General features: G+C 44.9%; 4 protein-coding genes across 11 annotated transcripts in view; 3 read left to right on the top strand and 1 right to left on the bottom strand.

Annotated features, from left to right (window-relative positions):
* LOC120949413 (AF4/FMR2 family member lilli) overlaps positions 1-25319 on the top strand; it is a 138204-nt gene that overhangs the window by 55499 nt on the left and 57386 nt on the right. The gene's annotated exons all lie outside the window — the stretch shown is intronic.
* LOC120949414 (uncharacterized) lies at positions 533-23687 on the top strand. Of its 2 annotated transcripts, XR_005751037.2 has the most exons (4): positions 533-839; positions 15818-16870; positions 20187-20322; positions 20398-20512. XR_005751037.2 is itself a non-coding variant. In XM_040366695.2 (3 exons), the coding sequence occupies exons 2-3, from the start codon at positions 16026-16028 to the stop codon at positions 22911-22913; spliced, it is 888 nt and encodes a 295-aa protein (XP_040222629.2). In that variant the 5' UTR covers positions 533-839; positions 15818-16025; the 3' UTR covers positions 22914-23687. The 2 variants fall into 2 exon arrangements, 1 of the variants encoding a protein (XP_040222629.2); XM_040366695.2 differs by lacking the exons at positions 20187-20322; positions 20398-20512 and adding an exon at positions 22871-23687.
* On the top strand, positions 20876-21518 carry LOC120949417 (chymotrypsin-elastase inhibitor ixodidin-like). Its single transcript, XM_040366701.2, has 2 exons — positions 20876-21134; positions 21216-21518. Exons 1-2 carry the CDS (start codon positions 21056-21058, stop codon positions 21419-21421), a joined length of 285 nt encoding a protein of 94 aa, XP_040222635.2. The 5' UTR covers positions 20876-21055; the 3' UTR covers positions 21422-21518.
* On the bottom strand, positions 21787-22495 carry LOC120949416 (venom peptide SjAPI-2-like). Of its 2 annotated transcripts, XM_040366699.2 has the most exons (3): positions 22322-22493; positions 21988-22245; positions 21787-21924 (listed from the first exon to the last, which is right to left on the bottom strand). In XM_040366699.2, exons 1-3 carry the CDS (start codon positions 22416-22418, stop codon positions 21920-21922), a joined length of 360 nt encoding a protein of 119 aa, XP_040222633.2. In that variant the 5' UTR covers positions 22419-22493; the 3' UTR covers positions 21787-21919. The 2 variants fall into 2 exon arrangements, with proteins under 2 accessions (XP_040222633.2, XP_040222632.2); XM_040366698.2 differs by lacking the exon at positions 21787-21924 and having other exon boundaries at positions 21977-22245; positions 22322-22495.

Below are 25319 nucleotides of genomic sequence, written 5' to 3'. Positions count from 1 at the left end.
CAAAATACCGAATTCCAAGCCATCTGGGTGAAGAGTGGGTGGGTGGGTTGGTGGGTCGGTTAGTTGTAGTGACGGAGAGCCAAGGTGAAGAAACGCAGGAAGTGGAGAGGGGTGTTGTGTAAACGCGCGGTCTCAGCACATCGTGTTCGTGGTTGCCGGCAGGATTGTACTAACACACAGGCGCCCTAGTCGTCATTTTGGTTTGGATATGTGCGTGTAGTCGCAACTGTTTCAAACACACACAGACACAAACACACATTCACAGCACAGCTACCCAAGCAGACGAGCGGCTCGTCCAGAGCACACCAACACCAGCGCCAATGAACGCCCCTAGACTGGTTGGTGGTTGGGCGGCTTCGTTCGTTAGGTCGCCATTTGTATACCGCTCCCGTACGGCAGCGTATGGGAGAGATTGCCAATGAGAAGCTCTCCTTTCCGGCGGTATGTTTGTGTGTGTGTGTGTGTGTGTGCGTGTTTCGGAGTTTTCAGTGGATGTAGTGCTGGCCCCGTCGGTTTGTGTATTCCGGTCAGTAAACAGCGGCCATTCGTGCCGTTCGTATCTCGCGCGCGCACTACATTTTTTACAGTCGGCGTGTGCGTTGCCCTCGTGCGCTACCCCCTTCTTGCGCTACTGCTACTGGTTCCCGGTGCTTCCGGGGTTGCGTTTTGGGGATATTTGCCATACATTGTGTGTATTGAGGGTTGTGCAAAACCGAGCGGAAGAAGAAAAAGAAACAACCTCAACCAAAATGCTGTCCCGTGCTGCTGTCCCGCGTGCGAATCGTGCCGTGAGCACGGGAGCGGTGTGGACAACCCTTTGTGAAAGTGTTTGACGAGAAGTAAGAAAACCGTGACGACATGTAAATTGCACAAGGTAGAAACCACCACTACCGGAGAGTTTGTGTATGAAAAAAAAAGTGTAGCTTGTTACTGGTCGAACGCAACCCACGGGGTAGTGGGTGCCAAATGTGGTGTGCCCAGGTGGTTCTGTTTTTTTTTTTCGGTTTGAATTTAATTGGGCTGGGTTTGTGTGAAAGTGTTACAGATGCCAGATATCCTTGCACGACGAGGTATAAGGCTACACCTTTGCTGCGTTGTGAGTGAAAGAGGACCAAGCAGATAAGAGGAGTGAATGAAAGAGGTAGTGCGATGGAGAAAAGGATAAAGAGAAAGAGAGCGAGCGAGCTGGGAATAGTGAGTGTAGCGTGACAGCGAAAAGTGACGATGTTGGAGGATAGTTATGTGCAATCTTGCTTTTTTTTCAATTTTTTACTAGCTCATATATTTACTGCCATAATGCATAGAATGTGTGTAATGGGTTTTGACGCACCTTTGCCCCGGACTATGGTGTGCGCTCTGTACCGTTTGCGTGTCTGTGTTTGTTGCATGTATGCGAACCTTTTGTAGTTGTTGAATGGTATTTACAAGCTTTACCAATATGTTGTGCACTCCTGGCACCAGTAAATCGAGAACGGAAAACAGCACTCTTAAACTATCTTCGACAAGTTTGCCCTTTGTTGAAAGAAATTCAATAACCTGCCTAGTACCACTATGTGTTGTGTCTTTGCAGGCGTTAGACGATAGCGTAGCACAGGTTTCACTTTGCAAAGGGTGTGCACCTCAAACCGGTTCTTGGAAAGTTGTCACGAACTTCTTCGAGCAGAAAGCTTTATTGTAACGTTCAAAGTTAGGCAAAGTGTTATGGTACTTTTTGATAATGATGGTGCAAAATATGTTGTTTTTTTTTCAGAAAGTATGCTCAGGCTCTAATGTTTTAATTGAAAACTTTAGCCATGCTACAAAGCTTATCCGTTTCGACAACAACAGTAATAGCCTTGCACAATGTTCACAGTCCCACAGTGCTTTTAATTATACTTCGCCTTTTTGCCCCCGACACTCACACAATGGCAGCGCTGCTGCGCTCCGCTTATGTAGTGCCATTTTCTACACAAAACAGTGATTTATGGTGGGGTTACGGTGCACGTGTTACTGGCTTTTGCTAGTGGCATTGTTTGCAAACGCTGTAAAGCGAGTGACTTTGCGCAAAGCCCCTTTTGTTTAAGGGCGCTCTGGGTGGTGTCTGTGTTGCGTTTGAAGTTGGCGATGAATATGGGTTGGGCCATATTACTTTGGCCGTAATGTTGGCTCTTCCTGCAACCAGGGAACAGAAAGGATGGTAAAATTAATGCGTCAAATGAAAAGCTCGGGCTGCTACAAAACTGTGCAATGGAAATTATTATACACTTTAAAACACCACAGCAAACCACCGTCTTGCAGTGCACGTCACAGCAGTGGAAATTACCAAACCAAACCAAAGCATGCCCAGTTTTGAAAGCAGGCTTTTCATTTGTCCTTTCTGTGTCCATGGCTGCACGCGCTTGTATGTATGTGTGTGAATGTTTGCGTTTGTGTGGTGGCAGTGCACTACGGGGCGAACCCATTATCGACCTGATGCCACTGGACGTGAACCTTACTGCTGCTGCTGCACACTTAGCATCGCGGTTGATAGCGCGAACGGTGGACGGAAAAGCATGATATAACAGATAGAACGCTTTTCCAACCGTGCGCGCGCGCCCATCCTTCGTGTGTTGCACGTTGTGGAAGTGATTTTTCTTTTTCACGCAAAGAACGGAGGGAAAAGCGAACGTGTGGGTGGGGGGAATGCGGTGATGGGGCTAGCAAAGTGCATTTCGAGTGGGTCTTGCAATGGTTGCCGCGGCGGGGTAAATTCGGTACGCGCAAAGCGCCCCTCTGGCTGAAACGTGGCTGGATAGAAAAGCGCGCACACGGTGTGAGAGAAATGTTTAGTTGCTTCTCTCTTTTTTTCCCCTGTGTGCTTCGCTGTCTCTTTGCCGACTGGTTGTGGAAGGTTCTTTTTTTTACGTGATCGTTGCATGTTTGCATTCCCGTTCTGTACGCTGGACAAGATGCAGGAAAGGAACGATACAGGAGAAATAATAAGAAGGGAAGGGATTTGCTTCCATCTACGTAATTTCATTCCTTTGCTAATGTTTGCAAGGGCTGTAGTACGTTTTCCTTGTCAGTTCCCCGGATACCAACGCGATAACCCATCACACGGGATGGAAAAGGTGATTTGATGGAAAAAAGGAAACCTGTGCACCCGAGTATTGTAATGCCTTGTACACACAATCCTGGCACGTGGAATCTTTGCCCGATGCGTGACTAGCATACCGCAAGCGTGGTACATTTCTTGACCAAATCGGGTGGTTTCACCTTGATATGTGTAACGTTTTCTATGAGCAAAAATCGGTTATTAGCTTTGATGGATAATTTGAAATAGTTAGAGCAATATTTAACCTCTATTCCATGTTTTTTTTTGTCAAAATGCAATAAAAAATGTTACCTTATATTTGAATCTCGTCTCGTAAAACTGTCTATCCAATTCCGTTGTGGTACAAACAAAACCAACCAAGCAGACGAAACGTCCTATTTTTCCTGCAATCCACTCTGTTCTTGTGTTACGCTTTGTTTTCTGTGTATTTTTAGCCATCTTATAAATACAATACCTCTAACCCAGCTGGGCAAGTTTTGAGACAAGCGAATGTACCCAAAACCTCGAGGCAGCAGCATTCCGATTTGCATCCGTCATCATACTTGAACCGTGCGCACCCGTGTGTAGGAATATTAGCAAAGTTGTTCGCCCTCGCTAAGTGAGAGCGAAACCATGAATTCATTTGCTGTAATGAGGAAGCGAAACGGTGTGAAATATCACTTGCAAACAATGCAAAACAAACGAGAGAGAGCTTGCAAACGCTGTCGTGTGCTACATGCATTGCTCCTGTCGGCGTGTCGTGTCATGACGCGGCCATGCCTAGCGATAGCAGCTGTTGCGTTAGTTAAGCTTTTTTTGCCTGTTAGAAAATAAAACCACCAATGTTCGCCTCTGCCGTGCCTGGTGTGGGCCATTTTAACCAACAGGCCAACCAACCGGTTCCGAGCGAAACTATATTTATATTTTATTGTTTGCTTGTTCGTGACGACCCTCCAAGTTTTGCGACTATAAAAATGGTACCCCAGGTGCAGGTGTTTGTGTGCATTTTCCAACATTCAACGTCGTGTCGTAAAGAAAAACCAGTTCAAACTAGCTTACTCTTTTGTGGCACTTTTCTTTTTCTCTCACTCGTCTTCTCTCGCCTTTCCGTAAGGGGTGGCGCGCACGTCTTGTTGAGTGGTTTTTGAGGGCAGTGCTTTCGCTGCCCATCTCCTTTCCTAGCACCATGCGAACGTCAGTTCTCTGTTCGGCCACTTCAACCTTATGGCCACATATTTCCTACATACACCCAGCCACACAAACACACACACACACACACGTTACGAGTGGCTTTTGCTCGATTGAATTGTAGCCGAAACGATTAGCGCTCGAAGTGTGTTTGTTTAAAGGAAATCAAACAAACTTCACCAGCAATCGAAATGTCCGAGAGGAGGCGAACGTGGGTGGAGGAGGATGTTTGCGATGCTTCCGAAAAACCACCACCCTCTTCAAATGTGCTGCCCCGTGTGTGTGTGTGTGTGCTGGTGGAAAAGGTGGTTTGCTTGCAAAAGGGACGGACGCCACTGGGTCGGCCGAGGCGAAGAACAGCGCAAACTGCCGGAATCTGACGCAGAGCAGTACCGGGGCATGGTTGGAAGCTTCCAAATGTTATGACTGTCCTGCTGATCATTAGCATAAAATAGCACCATCATCTTTCACCGTTTCTCGTGCCTTCCTTCCCGTGCCCCCCTTTTTTTGTTGGGTTCGATCAGCTGTGGTTGTGTGTGTGTGTTTGTGTAAAAGTGCGCTTCGAAGCCATTGAACGTGAGCGATGACTAATGACGGTAGCACACGACAGCTGCAGACGGCAGGAAGTGGGGGAAGGGCAAGCGTGGCTGGCTGGAATGGAATAGCCGATAGCTAATTTGAGTCTAGGTTTGCGCGCGTGACGCTGAAAGGACGAAAGGACAGTAACATCCACTTTTCCCCGCCGTTCTCGTCGGTGGTGCTGTGGTTGTTGTTGTTGAACCCTTGTCAACGACGAAGTGTTGCTCATTTGCAATCAGAGTGCCAAACGCATGGAAGTGGATGGAATTGGCCACGTCTCGTATGATAGCGCGCTGTTGGAGGGTGGGGGGGAGAGGGCATAAACAATAACGGGAATGACTAACAAAGGATGCGAAGGATATCGGCGTAAGGATAGAAAGCAGTTCGTGGTGTGCATTTGTAAGGGGGTGGGGAGAAAGGAACGGAGAGCCGCAGCCTCTGTTGGCAAATGATTAATTCAATGATGTCTGTTAATTCGGTATTGTTGCAAATGAGTAGCAATGGTGGCGCGGTGCTGTCGCTATGTTCAAAGGAGTCCATCCTGTCGTTCTGTCGCATCACGTACCGGGCGTCTCCATGTAAGGAATCGTTTTGTGTAAACGAGAAGCACCAAGCGTCTCCATTGCAGTTGGAATAGCCACGGAAGAGGGGAGGCAGTTAGATTATGCGATAAACGACACTACAATAAAGAGTAAATAGGTTAAAAACTGCTACATTTAACACTTAACCTTTGAGGACACAATTTTTACTATTTGAGATATAATTATAATTATTAATTATAATTATAATTATAATTATTAATTATAATTATAATTATTAATTATAATTATAATTATTAATTATAATTATAATTATAATTATAATTATTAATTATAATTATAATTATTAATTATAATTATAATTATTAATTATAATTATAATTATTAAAAACACGCGTTTAGTTCCAATAAGACAAACTAATTGAATACGTCAAAAAAAACCTGTATAATTTAATGCGTCCTATAATAAGCACTTCAATTGATTCTTTTGCAATATAAAGTTGTTCCATCGTTTGAGCGATCAAAGAGCAAAGAGCGATCAAATTACACAAAGTGTGACCGTTTTAACGCACTTGTTGACTGCATACCGCTTCGCGCGAGGATCTCGTTAGTTTCTAACGCCCGTTTCCATAAATTCCCCCTACCCAACCCACTGCTGGCACAGAGGACCTGTTTTTTTTTTCACCGCTATAGCCACTTCCTTTACTTCTCTTTGCACAAGGGCGGAAATGTCCTCGTTAGCAAAGTGCGCCCGGCTCTAAATGCCATCAGGTTGGTGTCCGGGTCGGTTCGTAACGGATATGGGCGTTGGGATTTTAGGCGAGACTGTGCGGCTGTAAAACGGTCAGCGTTCGCTGCTTATTAGGTCGCGGAACCATTGGGTGTATGTGTGTGTGTTTGTGTGTGTGAACGTGACAGGATAAATGTTTATGTCTTTAGGTTGTCGCTGGTAATGTGCTTTTTGCCCTGTCGAAGGTACGTGTTGCGGTGCAAACAACATGTTGTGCTGCCTGGGATTAGTTAATCTATCGTACAGCGTTCGCTCGGTGTGTTGAAACATGCTTTGAAATGGGTATTGCGCCGTTTCTGCGATCAATAAACTCTGTTCGCATAAATAATAGAAGAAAAAAAAGGGCAGGATATGAATAAGGAAATAACATATCGATTCACTTGTGCATGCCATTACGCGTATGTAATTCAATTTGTATAGTAAAATGAAAAATCATTGCTCGTTATGCATTCCAGCACTTGGGTTGCTGAAACACTTTACTCTTCCTGCTGCCATGTACATCTACGGCATCCTTTTCGAGTACGGTAAAGTTGTGTTGTGTACGAGGCTCGAGTGAGCTGAAGCGATTAGTTTCACTTCATACCCCGCATGCTGAAGGAGGAAGAAACGCACGAAACGCTCATATTTTAGCTCAGTTTCATTTGCATCGTTTGCAGAATGACGATGCTATTGTTCTTGCAACAAGGAGGCGAAGGCCGTCTTGGGAGACGGCTCATCCCAGGGTGGCACATATCCATTCGCTTCGTGCACCGGCGACGTGCCTTTCTAACGTGAGTGCGCCCTAGAATGCATGCATACGTCGCTGGGTGGAAAATGGGAAAATGCCTTACCATTCGTTCGCATTCGAACGGAACAGACTAGCGCAGATTGATGGACGTCTTGTACGGGCGGACTTTAATTTCTCATTCTCAAACCCGCTGCACTCCCCTAACAGATGCAAGCAGATGAGAATGTGGATGCGATGCTCGTTTTTTTCCGTTTCGGAAAACCGGTTCCGTTTGCCATTCGTTTATATTTTTACGATCCCGCACCAGACCTGCGGGAAATCATCATTGATCCCACTTGGCCAAGAATCTGTTGGGTACTCGTTGCTTTCCATCCCCAACTCCTCCCACCTACACGTTGTCCACGGTGTTGACATCGTGACGTGACCGAAAATTGTGCCCAATAAGGGACGGTGGCACAATTTTGCAATCCTGACGGGGGGCGCCCTCGCTCGATTTTGGTTTCGTTTGAATGGCAGGGCAAGAGCCGACCGATGCGATTTTTTGCTCATCAATGAAATATAATTTTGCTCTTTTTTCCTCCTTTCCAAGCACGTTCGCTGTTATAAACCTTCAACCGCAACACCTCAACTACAAACCGAGCATCGATGGTGCCGGGGCCAGCAAAGTTTCCGCTCGCTGAGCGGGCTGAAAGCTTTCTCAATTATTTAACCTTGCTCTGGTCCGGTCCATCCGGGCGGGTCACCTCCACCTGCCTCTGCTAGCTTATGAATCGGCATCGAGCTTTTGAAAATTTCACAAAACTTTTTTCCGACTGCTGTGTGGGGACTGTGGGTCGTTGTATGGTAGGACGTGTCGCCATCAAGCGAAGGGTGTGCCGGCTCGAGTGAGGGCGTCGTTTTGGTCTCGCTGGAGGTTTTTTTCTTCATTTTTTACTGATCCGTTTTGCTCTCCACCATTCGGGTAAATTCACATTCTGCCTTTTTTTCTTCTTATGTGTCGGTCACTGCTAAACGATTCGTGCTGGACGACCTCATCGATCCCGTTCTGGTCGTTGGGTTCATTAAATTAGAAAATTGATGAAAACCGACGATTGTCCTTTCTCGGTCAGTTGGGGGGGGGGGGGGGGGAGAAACTGTGCTTTACCTACCCTCGTCACGGCCACCATCGCTACACCGAACCGACCTACGCCAAAGCGGAAGGGACATTTCACGCAACATTGGGCGGATAATTGCGATCGATTGATTAGTTTTGAAAATTGAGGTTATCTCGTCGCGTACAATTTATGTCGGTTGCGGTGCGAGTGGTATGGTTTTTAGTATGGGCTTGTATTGGGAGCGAGCAATTATTTCTTCTAATTCTTCTATAACTGTTTATAAAACATGTTTGTTAATATGAAAAAGCATATAAATAATATAACGAACCATTTTCTTGACCAACGTGTTGATACGTATCTAATCTTACCAAATAATCTTTTACCTTTGTCGTAAAGCATAACACGAAAAATGCATTTGTTAATAAAGCGAAGACAAATTAAAACGCAAACAAAAAAATAACTGTCCCTAAAACTGTCATCCCTCCTTTCGCTAGGTTCTTTCAATCAAACTGTGTCAACTGTCAACATGACACAGACAGGTTCTTCTTCAACCCAATAGAAAGCTTAAATTAGAGTTTTATTATCTGCTCATTTTTATGTTAACACAACTCACACACACACATACACACACAAACAGATACAACGGGCAGCCAAAATAGCAGCCTTATCCTGTCTGCCTGGGTAAACCCCCTTACCGCATGGCCGTTTAATGGCCGGCTGGGTCCAGATTGAGAATCAATCGTGCTCACCTCCCCCCGAGAGTAGCAGGAAGCGTGCGGGGAAAAGAATGTCGCCTGTCTGCGGAAAGCTGTGCGCTGTTACGAAAGGTCATTTTTGTTGTGTGCACGTGCGTGTGCGTGTTTGTTAAATTGGTACCGTTTCGTGAAACCTTGTCCCGTGTCCCGGTCACGGAGAAGCCCTAAAAAGGCCCACCGACGACCACTCCGGCTAACCGATTGCCCGGAACCGATGACCGGTACCGGTACGCACTATCATAACTTTGCGGAAAGAAAAGGGTTGCTCATTCGAAAGCCTGCTGCTGCGTACGTTCGGGTATCGTGTATGTCTCGCACGACCACTATACCTTTTGTGTGTGAGTTTGGGTGTGGATGTGTGTCCAGCTCGGTGGTTGGATTAGAGCTTCAGGTTCCAGTCCTGTCAGACCACTCTTCTCATGGACACACGACCATGTGCGCCGTGTTTTCTGCATGGGTGGTTATATGAGCTCTGCCCGCTCCACATGTATATAAGCTTCGTTCTTTTTTCCGCACCTGGTCGTTTTCAGGCGTTGGTCCCACCTCGGCCACGAACTGAAGGCAAGAACAAATCGTTCCAAATTCCTCCCAGTCCTGGTAAGCGGATTGTGGTGAAGCGGTCTAACGAATTCGCTCTCGTTAATTTGAACCTTTTTCGCCAAGGTCCGAGCTGGTCCGGCAGCAACGTTATACTGTCGTTTAGGGATGTATTGCCTGGCTAATACCTAGTGCTGCTCCGGGAAACCAATGTTATGCTCCAGAGACATTTAACGGCAAAAGGATTGGTTCAATGTACCATCAGAAAGCAGACTGTTGGTAAGGCACAAATACAGGCCAAATTATTGCCAATGAGTAGTAATTAGTCGTTTTTTATAGAGGTTTGATTTCTTTATATGAAGTTGTAAAGCGTGTTTGTACTAATTAAAGTATTAATTAAAATCACTTCCATACTTTGGCTCAAAACATTGTACAATATTTTCAAATCCATTTTCTTTAAAAATGTCTCATCTAAACAAAAAATCAGAACCCTACTGCCTTGTACCACGCTAACCGGAAGGCTTAAAAAAGCGAGGTTTGCTCTTTGGAGCTTAATTTAATTTAATCTTCACAAGTCTGATGACAACAGCTACTCCGCTACCAGCACACACACACACACACACTCCACCCAGTTGCCCGTTAAGAAATGGCGGCATACCGTAACCACTATCAGCCCCGCTTTACCCCGGTCGGTCGGTTCTAAGGCACGATTCGTGCGTCGCTCCCGCGGAAAGCGTTGCAGTAGAGATAATTTAAATAATTACTGCTAACATCGTTAACACTTTGTAAACACAATTCCGGCGAACAACATATGTGTTGTGTTTGGTCGCGAGAGTCGCCCGGGAGGAACAGGGCAAGAAAGCGAAGAGCAGCCACATTAATTGAGCGTCAGATGTTTGCGCAAATGTGCGCGAGCGTACCTTATATGGTCGTTGCTTTGCTCGTTTGTATAGTGGCCGGAAGGAGGGGGGGTTGTACGTGAAATTATTGGAATTAAATAGATTTGTTTATGGCAGGAATTGCGGCAGCTTAATTTAAATAACTAATGGTTTGGTGATGTTCGCTTCTCTTAGGCAGAAGCAAGCACCGCTTGATATGGTGCTGTTTGTGCAAATTGTATCTTGAAACCACTTCAGTGGTTTCTTTCTAGCCTGTAAACTAAAACCATTTCCAATAATCATTTTTAAAGCGATTACCCAAATAGCCAAGCACCAACAAGCGAGCACTGTTGGTGGGGTGTGTGCTTTCGCCTTTAAACGACACCAGTTACGCAGTCGCGCCAAAATACTAAATATTCCACACACACAAGGGTAAGCGACGAGTGGCATGCATTTTTTATACACTTTGCCTTCCGTTCCGTTCTTAAGCAGCATTTGTCGTATTCTGTTATTATTTTTTTTTTCTTCTCTCCATTACACAATTGTTATTCATGTTGCCCTTGGAACTTGAAACGGGCTGTAAAAATTGAATAAGCCCCACAAACACAGGGGCTCAAGAAATATTCACCGTCTATGCTTTTTTGTTTCACTCTGAGAAGTGTGACAGTTGCAGCCCTTTTCTGTTTCGCTTTGTGTAGCCTTTTGGAAGCCACAGCAACATATAGCAAGCGTTGCTCAACGAGTAATCCTATAACCGTGTCTGTTCGGTCCTACGGGATTTCATTTCTGTATCATTATACTTTGTACGGATTGGCTTCAAAATAAGGAGACACACACACACCATTTCGGTATACCTAGAGGGTTTTGGCGTACGATCAATATAAAGAACCAACGTGCGTGTGTTTTGAAACTGAATGAAAATTGTTTCACTAAAAAGTTGAACGTGGTTTATCAAAGACTTTGAATGGATTGGTCTTTAAAGAACTGTATTGAATGTCCCTATCGATGAGGCACGGTTTGGTCAAAAACTGAAATCTGGAATCGTATTACTGTGATCGATCGGACCACCACCACACACCCGAAGTCGGCTGTGTGGGATGTGTCGTTATGGTGACCATCTATTTTCCTTTCCCGGTTGAAATTAAGCCACAAATACAGTGTCGTCCGTCGGCTTCCGTTCCGTTCAGCGATCCGATGCTTCCGCCCACTGTTGCAATAGAGATGACCAGCGAGATTTTGAACGTTGTCTGCATACCCGCTGGGACCGCTTGGGATGTTTCAATGGGGGCTCCCTCCGCTGTGTGCCGTGCTGGGTGGATAATTCCTGCTCTCGTGTGCATCCCCACCGATTCCGCCTGCTGCCGATTGACCGTTGGGAGCGTTGGGGAAAATGTGTGAAATTAAGCACCATGCCCGGGGTCTGGTTTTGGCACTGTGGATTTGCATTTTTACGCCACTGTTCTGAGCCACCACACTACTACTGTGCACGTTGTGCGGTTACGGCAGATAAGGCACTGGGCACTACTGCGGCTACCGATGGCTGTGCGTCCCCCACAGGGATGGGGCAATGTTTCATTCACTCTCATGCGAACAGAAGATTACGCAATGCGATCGAATTGGATCGAATCGGCTCAGCGTAACTGCATTGCAATTTGCTTTAATCAAGTACGACACTCTTAACAGGTTTATTTAAATTTTAGGTTGAATTTGAATTCGTTTTACTGTGCGGAAATAAAACACTGCCTTTTAATACTGGGTGGGTCTTTTTAAATGGCCCTGTATAGCAGTTACTCCCCCCCCCGTAATTGTACTCGTTTACTCCCCGTGCCAAAAGGTTCGTCGCCGCCCGTGTATCTTTCAAACGCTCTTTACACCCCGCTGTACATGTGCTGCACAGGCTTTTCTTTTTAGATGCTCCGGAAATGACCCATAACGGTAACGATTATCGTTAAGTTTCCGGTGTGCTGCTCTTCCCCTTCTCCCCCCCCCCCCTTTCCCTCTCCCGGTCGGTAGTTCTGAGTAAAAGTTTGCGGTCGGTGGGTGATAGTGGAAAGTGACGCACAAAAACTAGGGCTGCGCGAGGACAAGTTTTGCCAGCGGGGGGTAGGGTACCGTCCTCTCAGTCGAGTTTAGTGCCGAGCTACTCGTGTATGTGTGTGTGTGTGTGTGTGTGCGGAAAGTTCAGTTCTGTCGAAAAGTTTTTCGCTCAGTGAAGAAAACGCTCTCGAGCCTTCGCAAATGATTGTAGCGTCGGCGTGAGAGAGGTGGGCACAAGAAAAGGGAGCTGGAGGCATTTCGAGGGTGGTACGTCTATTGTTTTATTAATTGATGATAAGCAAAGTTTTGGCTCCGATGCACCCCAAACACATTTGCTCTCTTTGCCCCCGTGTGTTCGTTTGCGGGGGAAATCGTTAGAGCGGGCCCGAATGGTGACGGTGCCACAGTGCGGGTCGGTTTTGGAGGTTTCCCGAGTGGTGTGGCTTTTGGAAACAAGTGTGATAATCATTATGTTCGGCCACACACACACACACGCCATGCCATGCTTGGGAAAGCAAAACTTGCTCACCATCGTTAGAGTTTTGGGTGCGCTCGACTGTAGTGAAGAATCGAAAAAGGGGGGCGAAATAGCGAGTATGCAATTTAGATAGGAACCGTTGGGATAATTCAAATGATATTAATTTAGCATTTTAGTTTTTAAGCTGTAATTATTATTTAACACCTTTCTTTTCGATGGCTGTTGCAATTTGTCGTTAGTCGTAAGATCGAGAGAAATGTGTCACATTTTGCCGTCAAACTGTACATTTGTGCTCTTTCTTTCCTTAAATTACAAGAATAAAACAAAAAAAGTGATCGTAAATAGAAGATTTGCTAATATAAAATCATTTTATTTTTCGTGCAAAAAATAAAAATGCATAATATTCTCGAAAAGTCAAAGAAAAGTCATAGAAAGATTTTTCCTCCCATTTCTTTGACACACTTTTATGTGGGTGTGTTCTTGTTTGCTATCAGCAAAAACATCATCAAATTTGAAGAGCCCCTCATTACTGCTAATCGCATGAAATGTAGACCGTTTCGCCGTAGTACAAACACCCGGTGGAAAGCATCCCCCGGCAGCCATCGGTTTATGAGGGCTTTATGCTTTCGATGACGGTAACGAGAGAGCACACCATTGCACTTCTACTGCCTGTCATCATGTTGCCCGTTTTTTCGGTTCGTTTCGTCTCGCCCAATGCCGCGCTGCTGCGTGGTGGTGATGTACGCGTCATTTAGCGTCGCCAGGTTCGGGGTAAGCATGTGCCTTACCTTCTTCACCGTTGGATGACTTTGTCACATTGCTGAAAATGATGTACCTGCCAGCCCATCGAAAGAAGTCAGCAACAACAAAATCCGACTTCGTTTCCCTAGCTGTGGCACCACCAACACCAGTGCAGCTTTACGTGTGTATGTGTGCGCGCATGTTTACCAAAAGCAATTATTAGGGCGGCCACACTACGAAACGCGTTCAGTGGTGTTAGTGCCAAAAAGTATTTGTTAGCCGGTTTTTAGTCCTTTTTTGTGGAACTGCGCGTGCACGGGATCTCGGTGTCTCGGAGACACACGAGAGCATCTGGAAGCAGTGCCAGTGTTCGGCAGTTGATGCACATGCGCAGTACCAAACCATTCGCAACCTCTGGCACACATACCAGTGTAGCGTAGCGTGGAAAACGCGCGCGCCTTCCTGTGCAAGCGGCAAGGAGGGGTTGATATCAACACATCACACAGCAGTGTTTGTGGCTCTGTGGCGATGTGCCGCTGTGTTGGTGTGCCGATACACAAATCGGTTGCGAAATGCGCCGGTATGCTCGGCACACGTCGGAGATAGCATTACAAGTCAAGCCGCCAGTGGGGGGTTGCCAATGCGTCTTCTTCGTTGCACAGCGGACCGCACAGGTATAGCGCGCGTGCATCACCACTTGTGCATTTCCAACAGCAATCTTTAGTAAAGTGTTGGCTTTCCCAGCTTACCCAATGTACTTGGGGATGTAATTGGATATCGTTTTTTTTTTTGTTTTACTTCGTCCACAAACGACGCATGTGTGCGTGTGTTAGTGTTTGAATAAAGGTGTATAAAAAATGTACCTTCATTTTGTTAGACCTAAAACAACAAACAGCAGTGGTGTGTAACCCGGTCATAATGAAGCAGTGGCGTGTTGAATTGAAATTTGACCTAAAATTCTTCGACATCCTTTGACTGTAACTTCCTTAGTTAGTATGCAAAAAAAGGTTTATATTTATCTACAACAACAAGTAACATTTCAGTGCATTAGTGTGCCGTGGACAGGCATTTTTCGATTGCTGGCGTCAATAATTGTTGCTGCTTCTTTTCAACAGCTACACCTGCACAACACAAGTGAACACCACACGCTCTTTGCAACATTGGAAGTGTTTCAAATAATAAAGTGTCCCTGCTGTTGTTTTTTTTTTCAACTCGTTTTTATGAACCATTGTCACGCCATTCTATGCCACAGTGTAGGTTACCGGTTGATTCCTACAGGCTTTCATGTAAATAATTTGACTTATTGATTTCGTGAAAGGCTAGCAATTTGAAGAAAGGGTTGCATATTTCCTCTGTATATGTGTGTGAGTTTAAGTTCATGCTATGCTCAGCTCAAACGGTATAGTAAGTTTATTATGTAAAAGACAATTTAAAGAAAAAAAGGTGTTAGTAGCGTTGGACGATAGTTATTTCAAGTAAAAAAATAGGATTTATGTGTTATTATTAGTACTTTTGTAACTAAAATGTTAATGAGAATCGATTTAAATTTAGACTCGCTCTAACATGTGCGTGTTGAAAGCAAATTTTTCTTTTACAAACGAGCAGTAACTTTTCTTCACATCATCATATCCTACGCCGCTCTCCCTCTCTCTCTCTCTTTCTCTTTCTCCACTACCTGCCGCTCATCGATACAGCACTGGGTAAAACGTACGATTTACTGTGTTTGTGTGTTTGCTAATGGTTATTGCAATTTTACAATCTTGTGCAGTCGCATGTGCGTACTCCTATTCCATTCCAATGTACGGCGAATGTATATGTGTACGTGCGTGTGTGTGTGTGCGTGTGTAAAAGAGCTTGAGAAGTGAAGAAAGTAAACAGTTGCGGCACGCGGGCGTTGGAGAAGGAAGTAAGGCTTCAATATCGCCCTAGCAGGACTAGTAACAAAAGCCTTACCCCCCCCCCCCCCCCCCCCCCCCATCATCAACAAGCCTGCATTGAAACATTGTATTTGCACATCCTTAGCGCACCGACGTGCTTAGGAAACAAGAGCAAAATAAAAAAAAATCGTACAAAGGACAACAAAACGCAGCAGGAACATGTTGTCGTTTCTCATTTCTTTATTACTTCTTTTACCGTTGCCGGTTTCCATTGTGCGTGCTGCGTTCGGTGAACAAAATTGTTGATGTGTGAAATGCATGGAGTATAAATAGCTTCCACTATCTTGAGTAGTGAAGAGGAACGGGAGCAAACAAGTGTGGTTATGTTCAGTTTGGAGTGCATTTTATGTACTATTTTTGTTGAAATTTTATATTTCTTACGCTCAGTGATTAAATCAGTGTCTGACGATAAATAATTTCCTTGCAAGTTTAGTCACAATATTACAGAAATTTTTATATAAATCGTTTTCTATAATTATAAATAGTGAGTGTCAGGTGTGAAAGTGTGCTATCTTCAAATATTACCGTAGTGAACAGAACGAAAATTATCCCATTTTGAGTGTCGTGGTCTTACTGCAATCCTTTCGAAAACGAGTCCTATCCAATCAACTGGTTGCGGCAGGGGTGGGCGGTGGGACGCAGAGTGAAGCACGTTAATCAACTGCGGAGGCGCTTGCAGGCGCCCGCAAGGAGATGAAAGTCACTACCGTGCGACGTGTTCTGCTCCGACGTAACTCGTGGGCAAGTACGTGCAACCGTGGCAGCATCAGCGGGACGGTGAATAGCGAACGTTTCGGTGGTTGTTGGAGCCGTATTGTAGGAGGAGGGTGCACGGGACGCTTCAAAGCTGCACTCTGCGCCTCGGCCGGAGGAAGCTGCCGCAGCTGCATCGACAGTAACAACGACACCGCAGCCGCCGACATCGAACGGCCTAAGCAGCGCAAACAGTGCAGAAAAGTGGTGTTGGCAACATCGCGACAACGACGCCGCCATCGACACAATAGTCAATTCTTTCGGGAAGACAACGACCACGACGACGACGACACCGGCGAGTACCATTGTTCCTGGGTGCATTGTTCTTGCGCCACGCCACCTCATCCGTTGGGCAGCATTTGCTCGCCGTTGGTGGTAGCAGGGCGAACCGAAGCTAATACGCATCCGTACCGTTGTTCGATTCAGCGCGTGAACAAACGTACGCCGCAGTCCCGTCAGCAGCCGAAGGTGCGTTGTTGTTCGTCCAGCGTTCTACGGACACGTTACGAGCGACCTCTAGCGTCTAGTAGGCGAAAACCGTCCCACTTATCGGTGGTGCAACGTTATCGTTATCGCCTGTCCCGACGGAGGCAGCTGGCGGCAGGAGGGACACACAAACAGCAAGGAAAGCGCTTAAACCATTGTGCCATTGCTTCATCGGCGGTGCTAGTAGTGCGATCGCCGTCCTCCTCGTGCGGCCGTTGTCGATTCGATCGTGTCTTTCGTAGACCCACCACCATCTACTCCAATGATGGGCTACATCATGGGTTGTGCTTGTTTCAAAGGTGAGCTGAATGGTGCGACTTTTAAATGCTTTTTTATTATTTTTTTTTTCGCTCCATACGATAAGCGAAAATAGGTACAAATGGTTGATTGCTGCGTACCAACGATATTGGAAACAATTTGTTTTCGATTACCGATAACAACCAATACACACACACGCGCTTTGATCGGATTTAAGCTATTCTGTGTATTGATTGTTGTGTATGATTGTTGAAGTACTCAAATTCCTAAACTGTCTTATTTCTAGTGTCACCTTCATGTATATTTTGTAAATTATTTTCCACCAATGAAATTGTCCACGGTCGATTGGGCTAAAAGTAAACCCAATTGGCAACAATATATCATACTTCCCGAAACTGACGAGAAAATCAAACAAACTACAATTAATCAACGCAAACCCCAAACGACATCAGCACTAGAAAACACCTCTGCCAATGCGCCGACAGTCGATCTTTACCCGTTGCAACTGCCGCTATTTTTCCCTCCCCAACAAGACTGACTGGAATAAAACGACATTTTTGGCTGCGTCATTGGCGTGTTGCCTTTAGTCGCTTTCGATGGAATTTGATTGGCATTGGCAACCGCGCTCTCGCCAGGTCCGATGATGTCTTGCTCGGCTCCTGCAATCATCAATCTTTTTTAACCCACTGTGTGTGTGTGTGTGTGTGTGTGGGTGGGTGTGTGTGTGTACTACCGTACCTTTTCCACCGGTATGCTACCGGTCGCAATACGGCTTAATAGTTTCAATTTCTCCAGCCGCAGCCAAGCGCGCTGCACAACAGGAAATGATGTGGCTTTCCGGTACCGATAGACGGTACTAGCTGGGGGGCGTGTGCTCGTGGCTCGGGGCGGCAGCTCTATCGGCATTGTATCCCAAAGTTCACACGATAAATTGTTTGTTTGTCCACACGTACGGTGACTGTGTGTACATCGTTGAAGAGCAGAGTACTTTTTGTTGTTGTTGATGTTCGGCAGAAGCGTGCTTTGTACCTCAGCACCAATCGAAGATTGATTTGGTTGATTTGCGTTCGGGTTTCATCACGCCTGGCTGAGCTTTTTCACACATTTGAGCAAACTGAATGCAAAACGGTGTGTACAGCTCGTTGAACTCGGCATGTGCAGGTAAATAAATCAAACACAATAATTATTGCGCTGCTGCCGTTCAGCTTTTTTTTCAAAGTTTTAGTCACATTAGAACGGCCAAGGTTGAGCTTTTTTGTATGATTCATAGTATGATGATTCCGCTATCTAAAACATTTCACATTTTATTTTCGAACCAAATTAGCTTTTTATAACCTTCTCTTTATCAAAACTGAACGTGAAACTGTAACTGTCCTCAACGGTAACATGCTCCACTTGTTTATACATGCTAGTTGAGTATTCATCGTGTCCTGTCAATGAAAGACTTCTTACACACTTTTTTAAATGAAATTGATAAAATTTATTTGAGCAAAAAAACATATTCCCAAGAAGGCAGAATACAATATTTGTGATAATATGCGCCCGTTCCTTGTAGTAAATGTTTCTGTAGCAGTTGTAAAATCGTTGAATTTCATGTTGTAGTCCACAAAAAAGCAGGGCTATGCAAATGATTCACCCTACCACTCTCACTCCCATCATGCGCTCCAGAAAATTGAACTACATCTATCTTGTGTCAACACAACAAGCGTGTCTGTCACTATCCTTCCGGCGCACCAAGATTTCGCCGACAAAGATCCACCGATTAAAATTGCACAATTATACAGCACGGGAATGAAATTAATTTCACCCAAATGATGGATACAAATGTGCACAAAGCGCCCTAGCGCGCTCGCATTGATATGACTGCGAATGGTGCTCATTTAGGCAGTGTGGCCATTGTGGTGATACGTTAGGCAGCAGCAGCAGTACGGAACCGGTGTGTTGCGAGTGTTGTCAGACAGCTGTTGAAAAACGCATACTAATGAATTACTTTATATTCATCTAGCTATATCGCGTCATTACGTTTCAGTGATATTGAATTTTCTTTCTGCAACGGCCTGAGCAAACGAGCACAAGGCGAAGATAATGCTGAGCGCGAAAACTCTTACGCTCCTTTTCTTCTCATTTCCTGCAATAATGTCTTATTTTTCAACATGTTATTAAGTTACCACTTGAAAAAGGATGGTTGTATTTATGCATAAATTTTGCAGAATCATGCTGCTAGCTGTGCATCGTGTTTGTGTAAATAGTTTCACTTGCAAGCGTAATCCGTTCACTCACAAATTTTGTGAAAATCATTCTCTCAAACATAGACTTAAAAAGTGTTGTTTTTTTTTAGTAAAGTATATGTACACATTACGCTATGTTGCGGGATGCATTTATTGAATTACACGCCGAACGACCTTACACCCGCTTACGCGTATACTCGTCTAGGCGAACCGTTCTTGTAGCGGCAAACAAACTGGGGCGAACAGATACCGACGGCCACTCGCACAAATCCCGGTTCACAGTAGCACCCATCGGTGCAGGGTTCGGTGCATTCGGTGGTGCTGGTCAAGGTGTCGCACTTTTTTTCACAATCCGCACTTCCGCATCGCCAACGTTCACCGAAGCGGCACACTATGAGAAAAAAGCAAATCGTTATTTAATTTAACGTACGGTCCTGCGAACCCCGTCGACCCGTATTCTTACCGTCAGCAGCAGCACCCACTGTCGTGAGCAGTCCGAATGCCAGTAGGCAAAAGCACAGCACTACAACCACCTTCATGGTTGGATGGAACGAATAATTGGCACGGTTTTACAGAGTGTTGGAAAATCGGGGAACCTACAGACACGATAAAAACGGTGGCAACTCGTGCTAGCTCAGCTCGTTACTAACTGCCATCGTACTTTAGGTTCAGATGATTGAATGTCTGTTTTTGCATCGGTTACGGTACAACTGGACAAACAACCTGTACACGGGGGACGGTGGGACGTTGTCTCCCAAACCAGACGGAACAGTACGCTGCACGCACATTTCGTCGCGCTGTGAAATATATGAGTGATTGGAAGAAAGCCAAAGATGGATTGTCAGAATGTATTGAATTTAACGTGCTTTATACTATAGATACGTACCCAGTAACCGTCGTCCTAGTCGTCTGTAGATGATATTATGCCTGTCTAAATTTAATGACAACTAAACAATGGTATAGAAAGCTCCATTGTTTGGAGATACAACTTCCCATGACGATGTTGCAGTTCCTCATTTCTGTGAAATGGTCGTTATTTGCGCAAGTGTCTTATGAAGACTTCGGGCGTGAAAAAAACGTGCCTGTACAGATCGATTATCACAATGAACAATGCTTCATTTTCGCACAGAGTAGTATCGGCCGGAAACGCGATAAAATGGCTCGTTTCTCTATCTCGCGGTGGTCCACTTTCGTAGTGCTACTAGTGTCGATTATGGCGATAGGATGTCTCGCTCTAGCTGTTGATCCTGCGCCCATCCCAGAGGGTAAGATGCTTATTATTTTGTGCTGCCAGCGAGTATCTGTCAAAGATCTTTACCAAGCGCATTGCTCTATTGCAGAGTATCCGGATATGATTTGCGATCGATTGAACGAAAGCTATGATCCATGTGGGAGCGGTTGTGGTGATTTGACCTGTCAGAACGTGCGCAAGAATAATATCCAGTGCGGTCGGCAATGCAAGGAGGGTTGCTTCTGCAACAGAGGATACGTTCGCAGTCGCAGCGGCAGTTGCGTGCCGTCGTACACTTGTGCTACCTTTGGTTAACGTTCGGTGATGAATAAAATAGAGAAAGTAGAAAACGTGGATGGAGGTAATGTCTATTAGGCAATAAAAGATGACTATCTCATACTGTAGCATGTAATGTTTCACTCTCACACAACAATTAAAGCCACATTGATTTGATAGGTTTGGCGAGGTTTCCAAAAACATGTAATTTTATTTTATCACATTGCTCAGCGGAATTCTTGCACAAAGTAGCGAAATTCTAGGTACACTCCCTTGACATATTACGAGTAATCGGTGCGTTTATTGAACAGGGTACAGCAGCACAACAACATAACGTAACAAGTGTTTGCGCAGCTGGCTGCTGTTTGAAGTTTATTTGGCGTACGTCTTACCTCCCCGTGGCACACGCCTAGGCGAGATGCGCTAGTCCAGTCAGGTTTTGCGCATACTCGGTTTATATCAGTTTTGGGACGGATGATACACTGGACACGATGAGGCTGGCAACTAGTTACCTTGCAATTATCCTGATTATTGGCACGATGCTGACGGCGATCGTGGCACAAGGAACGGGTAGGAAGACAGTTAGCAAAAATGCTGTGTTTGTGAGTGATTGCGTTGTAACTATAATTGTGTTTCTGTCTCATTTGAAAGGTCCTGAAACAATCGTGTGCTACGATCCAAACGAAGCGTACGACGATTGTGGTCCAGCTTGTGGCGATCGTACCTGTACAAACCAGCGTAAAAATGACAGTGCCTGTAGACGTTCCTGCAATCCCGGTTGTTTCTGCCGGGGCGGCTATGTCCGTAACAAGTCCAATAGATGCGTTCCGTCGTACATGTGTCAGTCCATGGGTTAGCCGAGCGATGCAGCGGAAAGTTGTGGTATTATCATTTCAGTGGCCCATTTTGCATCAATAAAGGCATAGAGAAATTACAACACAAACTGGATGATTGTATTGCAATGTTGGATACGGGCGTGAATCGTATCCTACGTTCTGTATTTTGAGCAATTCTCTGAAATATTTGAAGCAATTTCTAGACTTCATGAGGTTACCTATTTGAATGCTTAAAAAGAATAATGTTATTCGACTGATCTTCAATTCCTCTATAATCATCAACACTGATCTTCAATTCGATTTTCAGTAAAAGCTGTTTATTTTCTCAATAGTATTTGTTTACCATATTACAATAGCTACTTTAATCTCCATGTTTTGGTTTTCATTTACTTTATTGTTTACTGCATTCACTTTGCGTTTGACCTTCCATTGCCCATTATCATTCGCCGTGTTGCGTGATCTAATGCGTTGTCCAAGATCATGTAAATATTTGACACACCGCTCGATTGAACTGCAAAATTAGGCTAAACATATACCTCATTAATCTGGGTGAACAATGCAACACTCTTAGCTACTTTACAACGAACCTTTACCACAGCGGTAGCTCGGAATGCATCGGTCATGTTTGTCCCGCACGTAACCATTCCGACAGAAGCATCCTTCGACACAGTGCTTGGTACACGCCAAATGATCACCACGACGTATATTTTCGCACGTACGGTCATCGCAGGAACTGCCACACTCGTTGTACACTTCGCGCGGATCGGTACACTCAATTTTTGGTGGCGGTGATTCCTCCTCCGTTGCCTCCGTAGTGCTGGGCTCTGGCGTTGCCGGTACAGTTTCTAGGGAAGAAAAATGGGCATGATGAATGTCTATAAAAAAAAAAGCTGGAATCAAACCTGTATGCAAGTCTCTTACCGCCATGTTCGGCTTCTTGGTCAGTTTTTTCAGCCGATGCTATGACGACGATGCAGCTGACTAGCAACACCAGTGCAAGTACCCGTAAACGCGCCATACTGTAAACTTCTTCACCCGTAGGCAGAATCGAACAGAGTGAACGGAGGAATAGACATATGCGATTTAGTGGATCATGTCTCCTCGTAGCTTTGAGACTTTCTACAAAATCGTGGCTGGGCTGTGTTTGGAAATGGAACCACAGTTGTACAAACAATCTGGAATAATCGGGTTTGAAATGCAATTTTGGGAACAAAACGTTGAATATTGCTCGTAGATTGAATTGCTGTGGTTTTGATACGGGTTTGTTCGTTGTCTCCGCCCTAATTCCTTAAGAATAGAAATATAATATAAACATTTTGCTATAAAAAAGGCTGAAGACGTTAACATTGCGAGAAAATTAATGACACAAACACTCTGAAATTTATAAATCTAAATAATAATCGATATCTATTCATTATCTCCATCCACTCAAACATTAATAGTTTCCTTCGATTTTCCTTTTCGTTTCAGGTATGTGGAGAAAACAATACCCATCGATTTTCCGTTAACGTAAGAAAATAAAAAATCGATACAAAACACACCCACCCATGCAAAAGATGAAGGAATGCCGCTCTGTCTCCGTGCGCTCGAGAGCACCGCGGCTGATTGTGGTGTGTTTTTGTATGGATCTAGTTTTGCACGACCGTTGATGGGTATAACTTGCTTTGTTGTTCATGGCTGGCTGCTCTATCTGTGGCTCACTTTCGCGCTCTCCTTCACTCTCTCTCTCTCTCTCTCTCTCTCGCTCCGTTTCAACAATCGTGCTACGGGTGAGTTCTATAGTATGTTATGAAATAGTTGTGGAAACAGTAGCAATAAAACTAAGAATGGAACACGAACTTCCGCCGGTTCCACCAACGGTGATGGAGGGAACAAGCGGTTGGTGAATGTTTTATCAAACATTACATCACTCCTCTACCAGCTGAGGCTGGCGAGAAAAGGCATTCCAGTGCCTGGTTTCGTGTCCCACCGGACCAGCGTTCGTAAACAGTAACGTTTCTCGACATTTCGATTGATTGATGGGATATTTTCCATTCCAATGAAAAGTGTGCACAAACGGGGAAGGAGGGTGAACTGCATGCCGTTTTCTACCTTCACCTTTTGGCACACTGACAGACAGACGACGACAGCGAGAGGAGGAAAGCAGCTGAAAACGAAAATTCCAATGCTAGCGCAGAAGCAAGAGAGGAGGAAGGTAAACGCACAGCAAACGTTGAATTGATGCTTTCCGAACAGGAGGAAACTAACTGCCAAAAATATGCTGAACTTCACATGCAGTCTCCCCCCCCCCCCCCCCCTTCAAGCACCCAGCGACGGAATGTTTGTTTGTAAACAGAAATAGATGCACGTTCATCTTGCACGGTCGCACTGATTCGTGTGAATGGAATCGAATCGTAACCGTTGGTCGGGCGGTAGAACGCGGGATGGCAACAAATGACGAAGGTACAGACAGGACGGTTTACGTTTCGCTGTAGAGATGCGTAGGGCACTATGTAATCAAAGCTACCGACAGGTGGTGGGAAATTGAGTCATCGCAAGGTTGCTCTGTGTGTGCAAAACAAAAACATGTAAACTGTATTAGTTCGTAACCAAGATCCAGACCGATATTTTTAGCAAGAATCAGTCTGTATCAAGCTACCCAGTACCCCCGGAGGGTGATTTTTGGCGAAACACGTTAACCAGATTAATCAGAAGTGCGAGCGAGAGCGTTATCCCGCTTCACGACATTGAACCTTGCAGGTTGCTAAGTGAGCGCGCGCTACCTTGACACTCACCGCATCGGTGTTACTAGGGAATTCCTATTTTTAGTGTGATTATTTTCAGAACTCAAGTAACACCTTCTAACTGTCAAAATACTACAGGGTGGTTTTGAGTCGACCCGGCGGCTGACACGCACTCTGTTGACAATCACACAGAGATTGCACAAATGTGTAGCTCAGTTCTCCCAACAGAAACAGAGAGAGAGAGAGAGAGAAAGAGAGAGAGAGCAAATGAGGGGAGGCTACTCCAAGTAGCTCAATTTGTTTTCTCTCTCGTTCTTTTGCTCTCTTTTACTGTTAATGTTATTTGTAAATCGCTCTCAGATTTTCAATTTGAATCATTTTCCCCTCTCTCTCGCTCTATTTCGCTCTGTTTATTTTGCCACTCACCGAGCAGGCGCCGTTTGGGTTGGGACCACAGTGAGTGGCTGGGGCAACTTTCATTGAACTTGTGCGAGGTTGAATGTCCTTATTCTGATCTAGCTGTCAGTGGCATACGTTTGAAGCACGTTTTGAACAAAAGGCTCTAACGGAATGAACAATTTCCTTTCTTGGCTCTAACGTCAAATATATTATTGTACATTTTTGTTCATTAAAATAACGCCTCAATAAAGACGATAAGTATGACTTATTGACGCATGTATGCTAATCAATCTAAAGCTATCTGTCTTGTTCCTGATATTATTTTATAATTTTCAATCTCACAATTTCTTACTATTATCTTCCTCCAAAAAACAGCAACTTCTTGAAAGTCATGGTTTTTTGTATTTCGGATCAAAGCTGTATCATTTGAATTCTACGTTCAACTTGCATTGTTTTTCGTTTTTTTGTGAAAGCTGTGTAAGTTTTTATAATATTTTCTTAGGCTGAGTTTTTTTATCAACAGAAGCAGGATGTAAACCCTACTGTTTTGCTCCAAATCAAATTTGTTACAAAAGTGGAAACTGTATTGTTATTATTTCGCAAAGGTTTCCCATCAACAGTTGTACATTTTGTAGGCAAGGGAAAACAATCTCACTATTAAGCTCACATTCCGTGACCAAGTATGCTAGGGTCACGTGAATCGGCTGGAGTAGCTGAACGAAGGCCGCTCTCTCTCTCTCTCTCTCTCTCTCTCTCTCTCTCTCTCTCTCTCTCTCTCTCTCTCTCTCTCTCGTATA

Source organism: Anopheles coluzzii, chromosome 2 (assembly GCF_943734685.1).
Source record: "Anopheles coluzzii chromosome 2, AcolN3, whole genome shotgun sequence".
In the NCBI taxonomy this organism is placed as follows: domain Eukaryota; kingdom Metazoa; phylum Arthropoda; class Insecta; order Diptera; family Culicidae; genus Anopheles; species Anopheles coluzzii.
This window is presented reverse-complemented; position numbering and strand designations above follow the sequence as displayed.

Bases quoted from the DNA above. Each gene is read 5' to 3' on its own strand.
- LOC120949417 (XM_040366701.2), top strand. From the start codon at position 21,056: ATGAGGCTGGCAACTAGTTACCTTGCAATTATCCTGATTATTGGCACG. The intron at 21,135-21,215 runs GTAGGAAGACAG...CTCATTTGAAAG, and splicing joins GATCGTGGCACAAGGAACGG to GTCCTGAAACAATCGTGTGC.
- LOC120949416 (XM_040366698.2), bottom strand. From the start codon at position 22,418: ATGGCGCGTTTACGGGTACTTGCACTGGTGTTGCTAGTCAGCTGCATC. The intron at 22,246-22,321 runs GTAAGAGACTTG...TTTCTTCCCTAG, and splicing joins CCAAGAAGCCGAACATGGCG to AAACTGTACCGGCAACGCCA.
- LOC120949414 (XM_040366695.2), top strand. From the start codon at position 16,026: ATGAAAGTCACTACCGTGCGACGTGTTCTGCTCCGACGTAACTCGTGG. The intron at 16,871-22,870 runs GTGAGCTGAATG...TTTTCGTTTCAG, and splicing joins GGGTTGTGCTTGTTTCAAAG to GTATGTGGAGAAAACAATAC.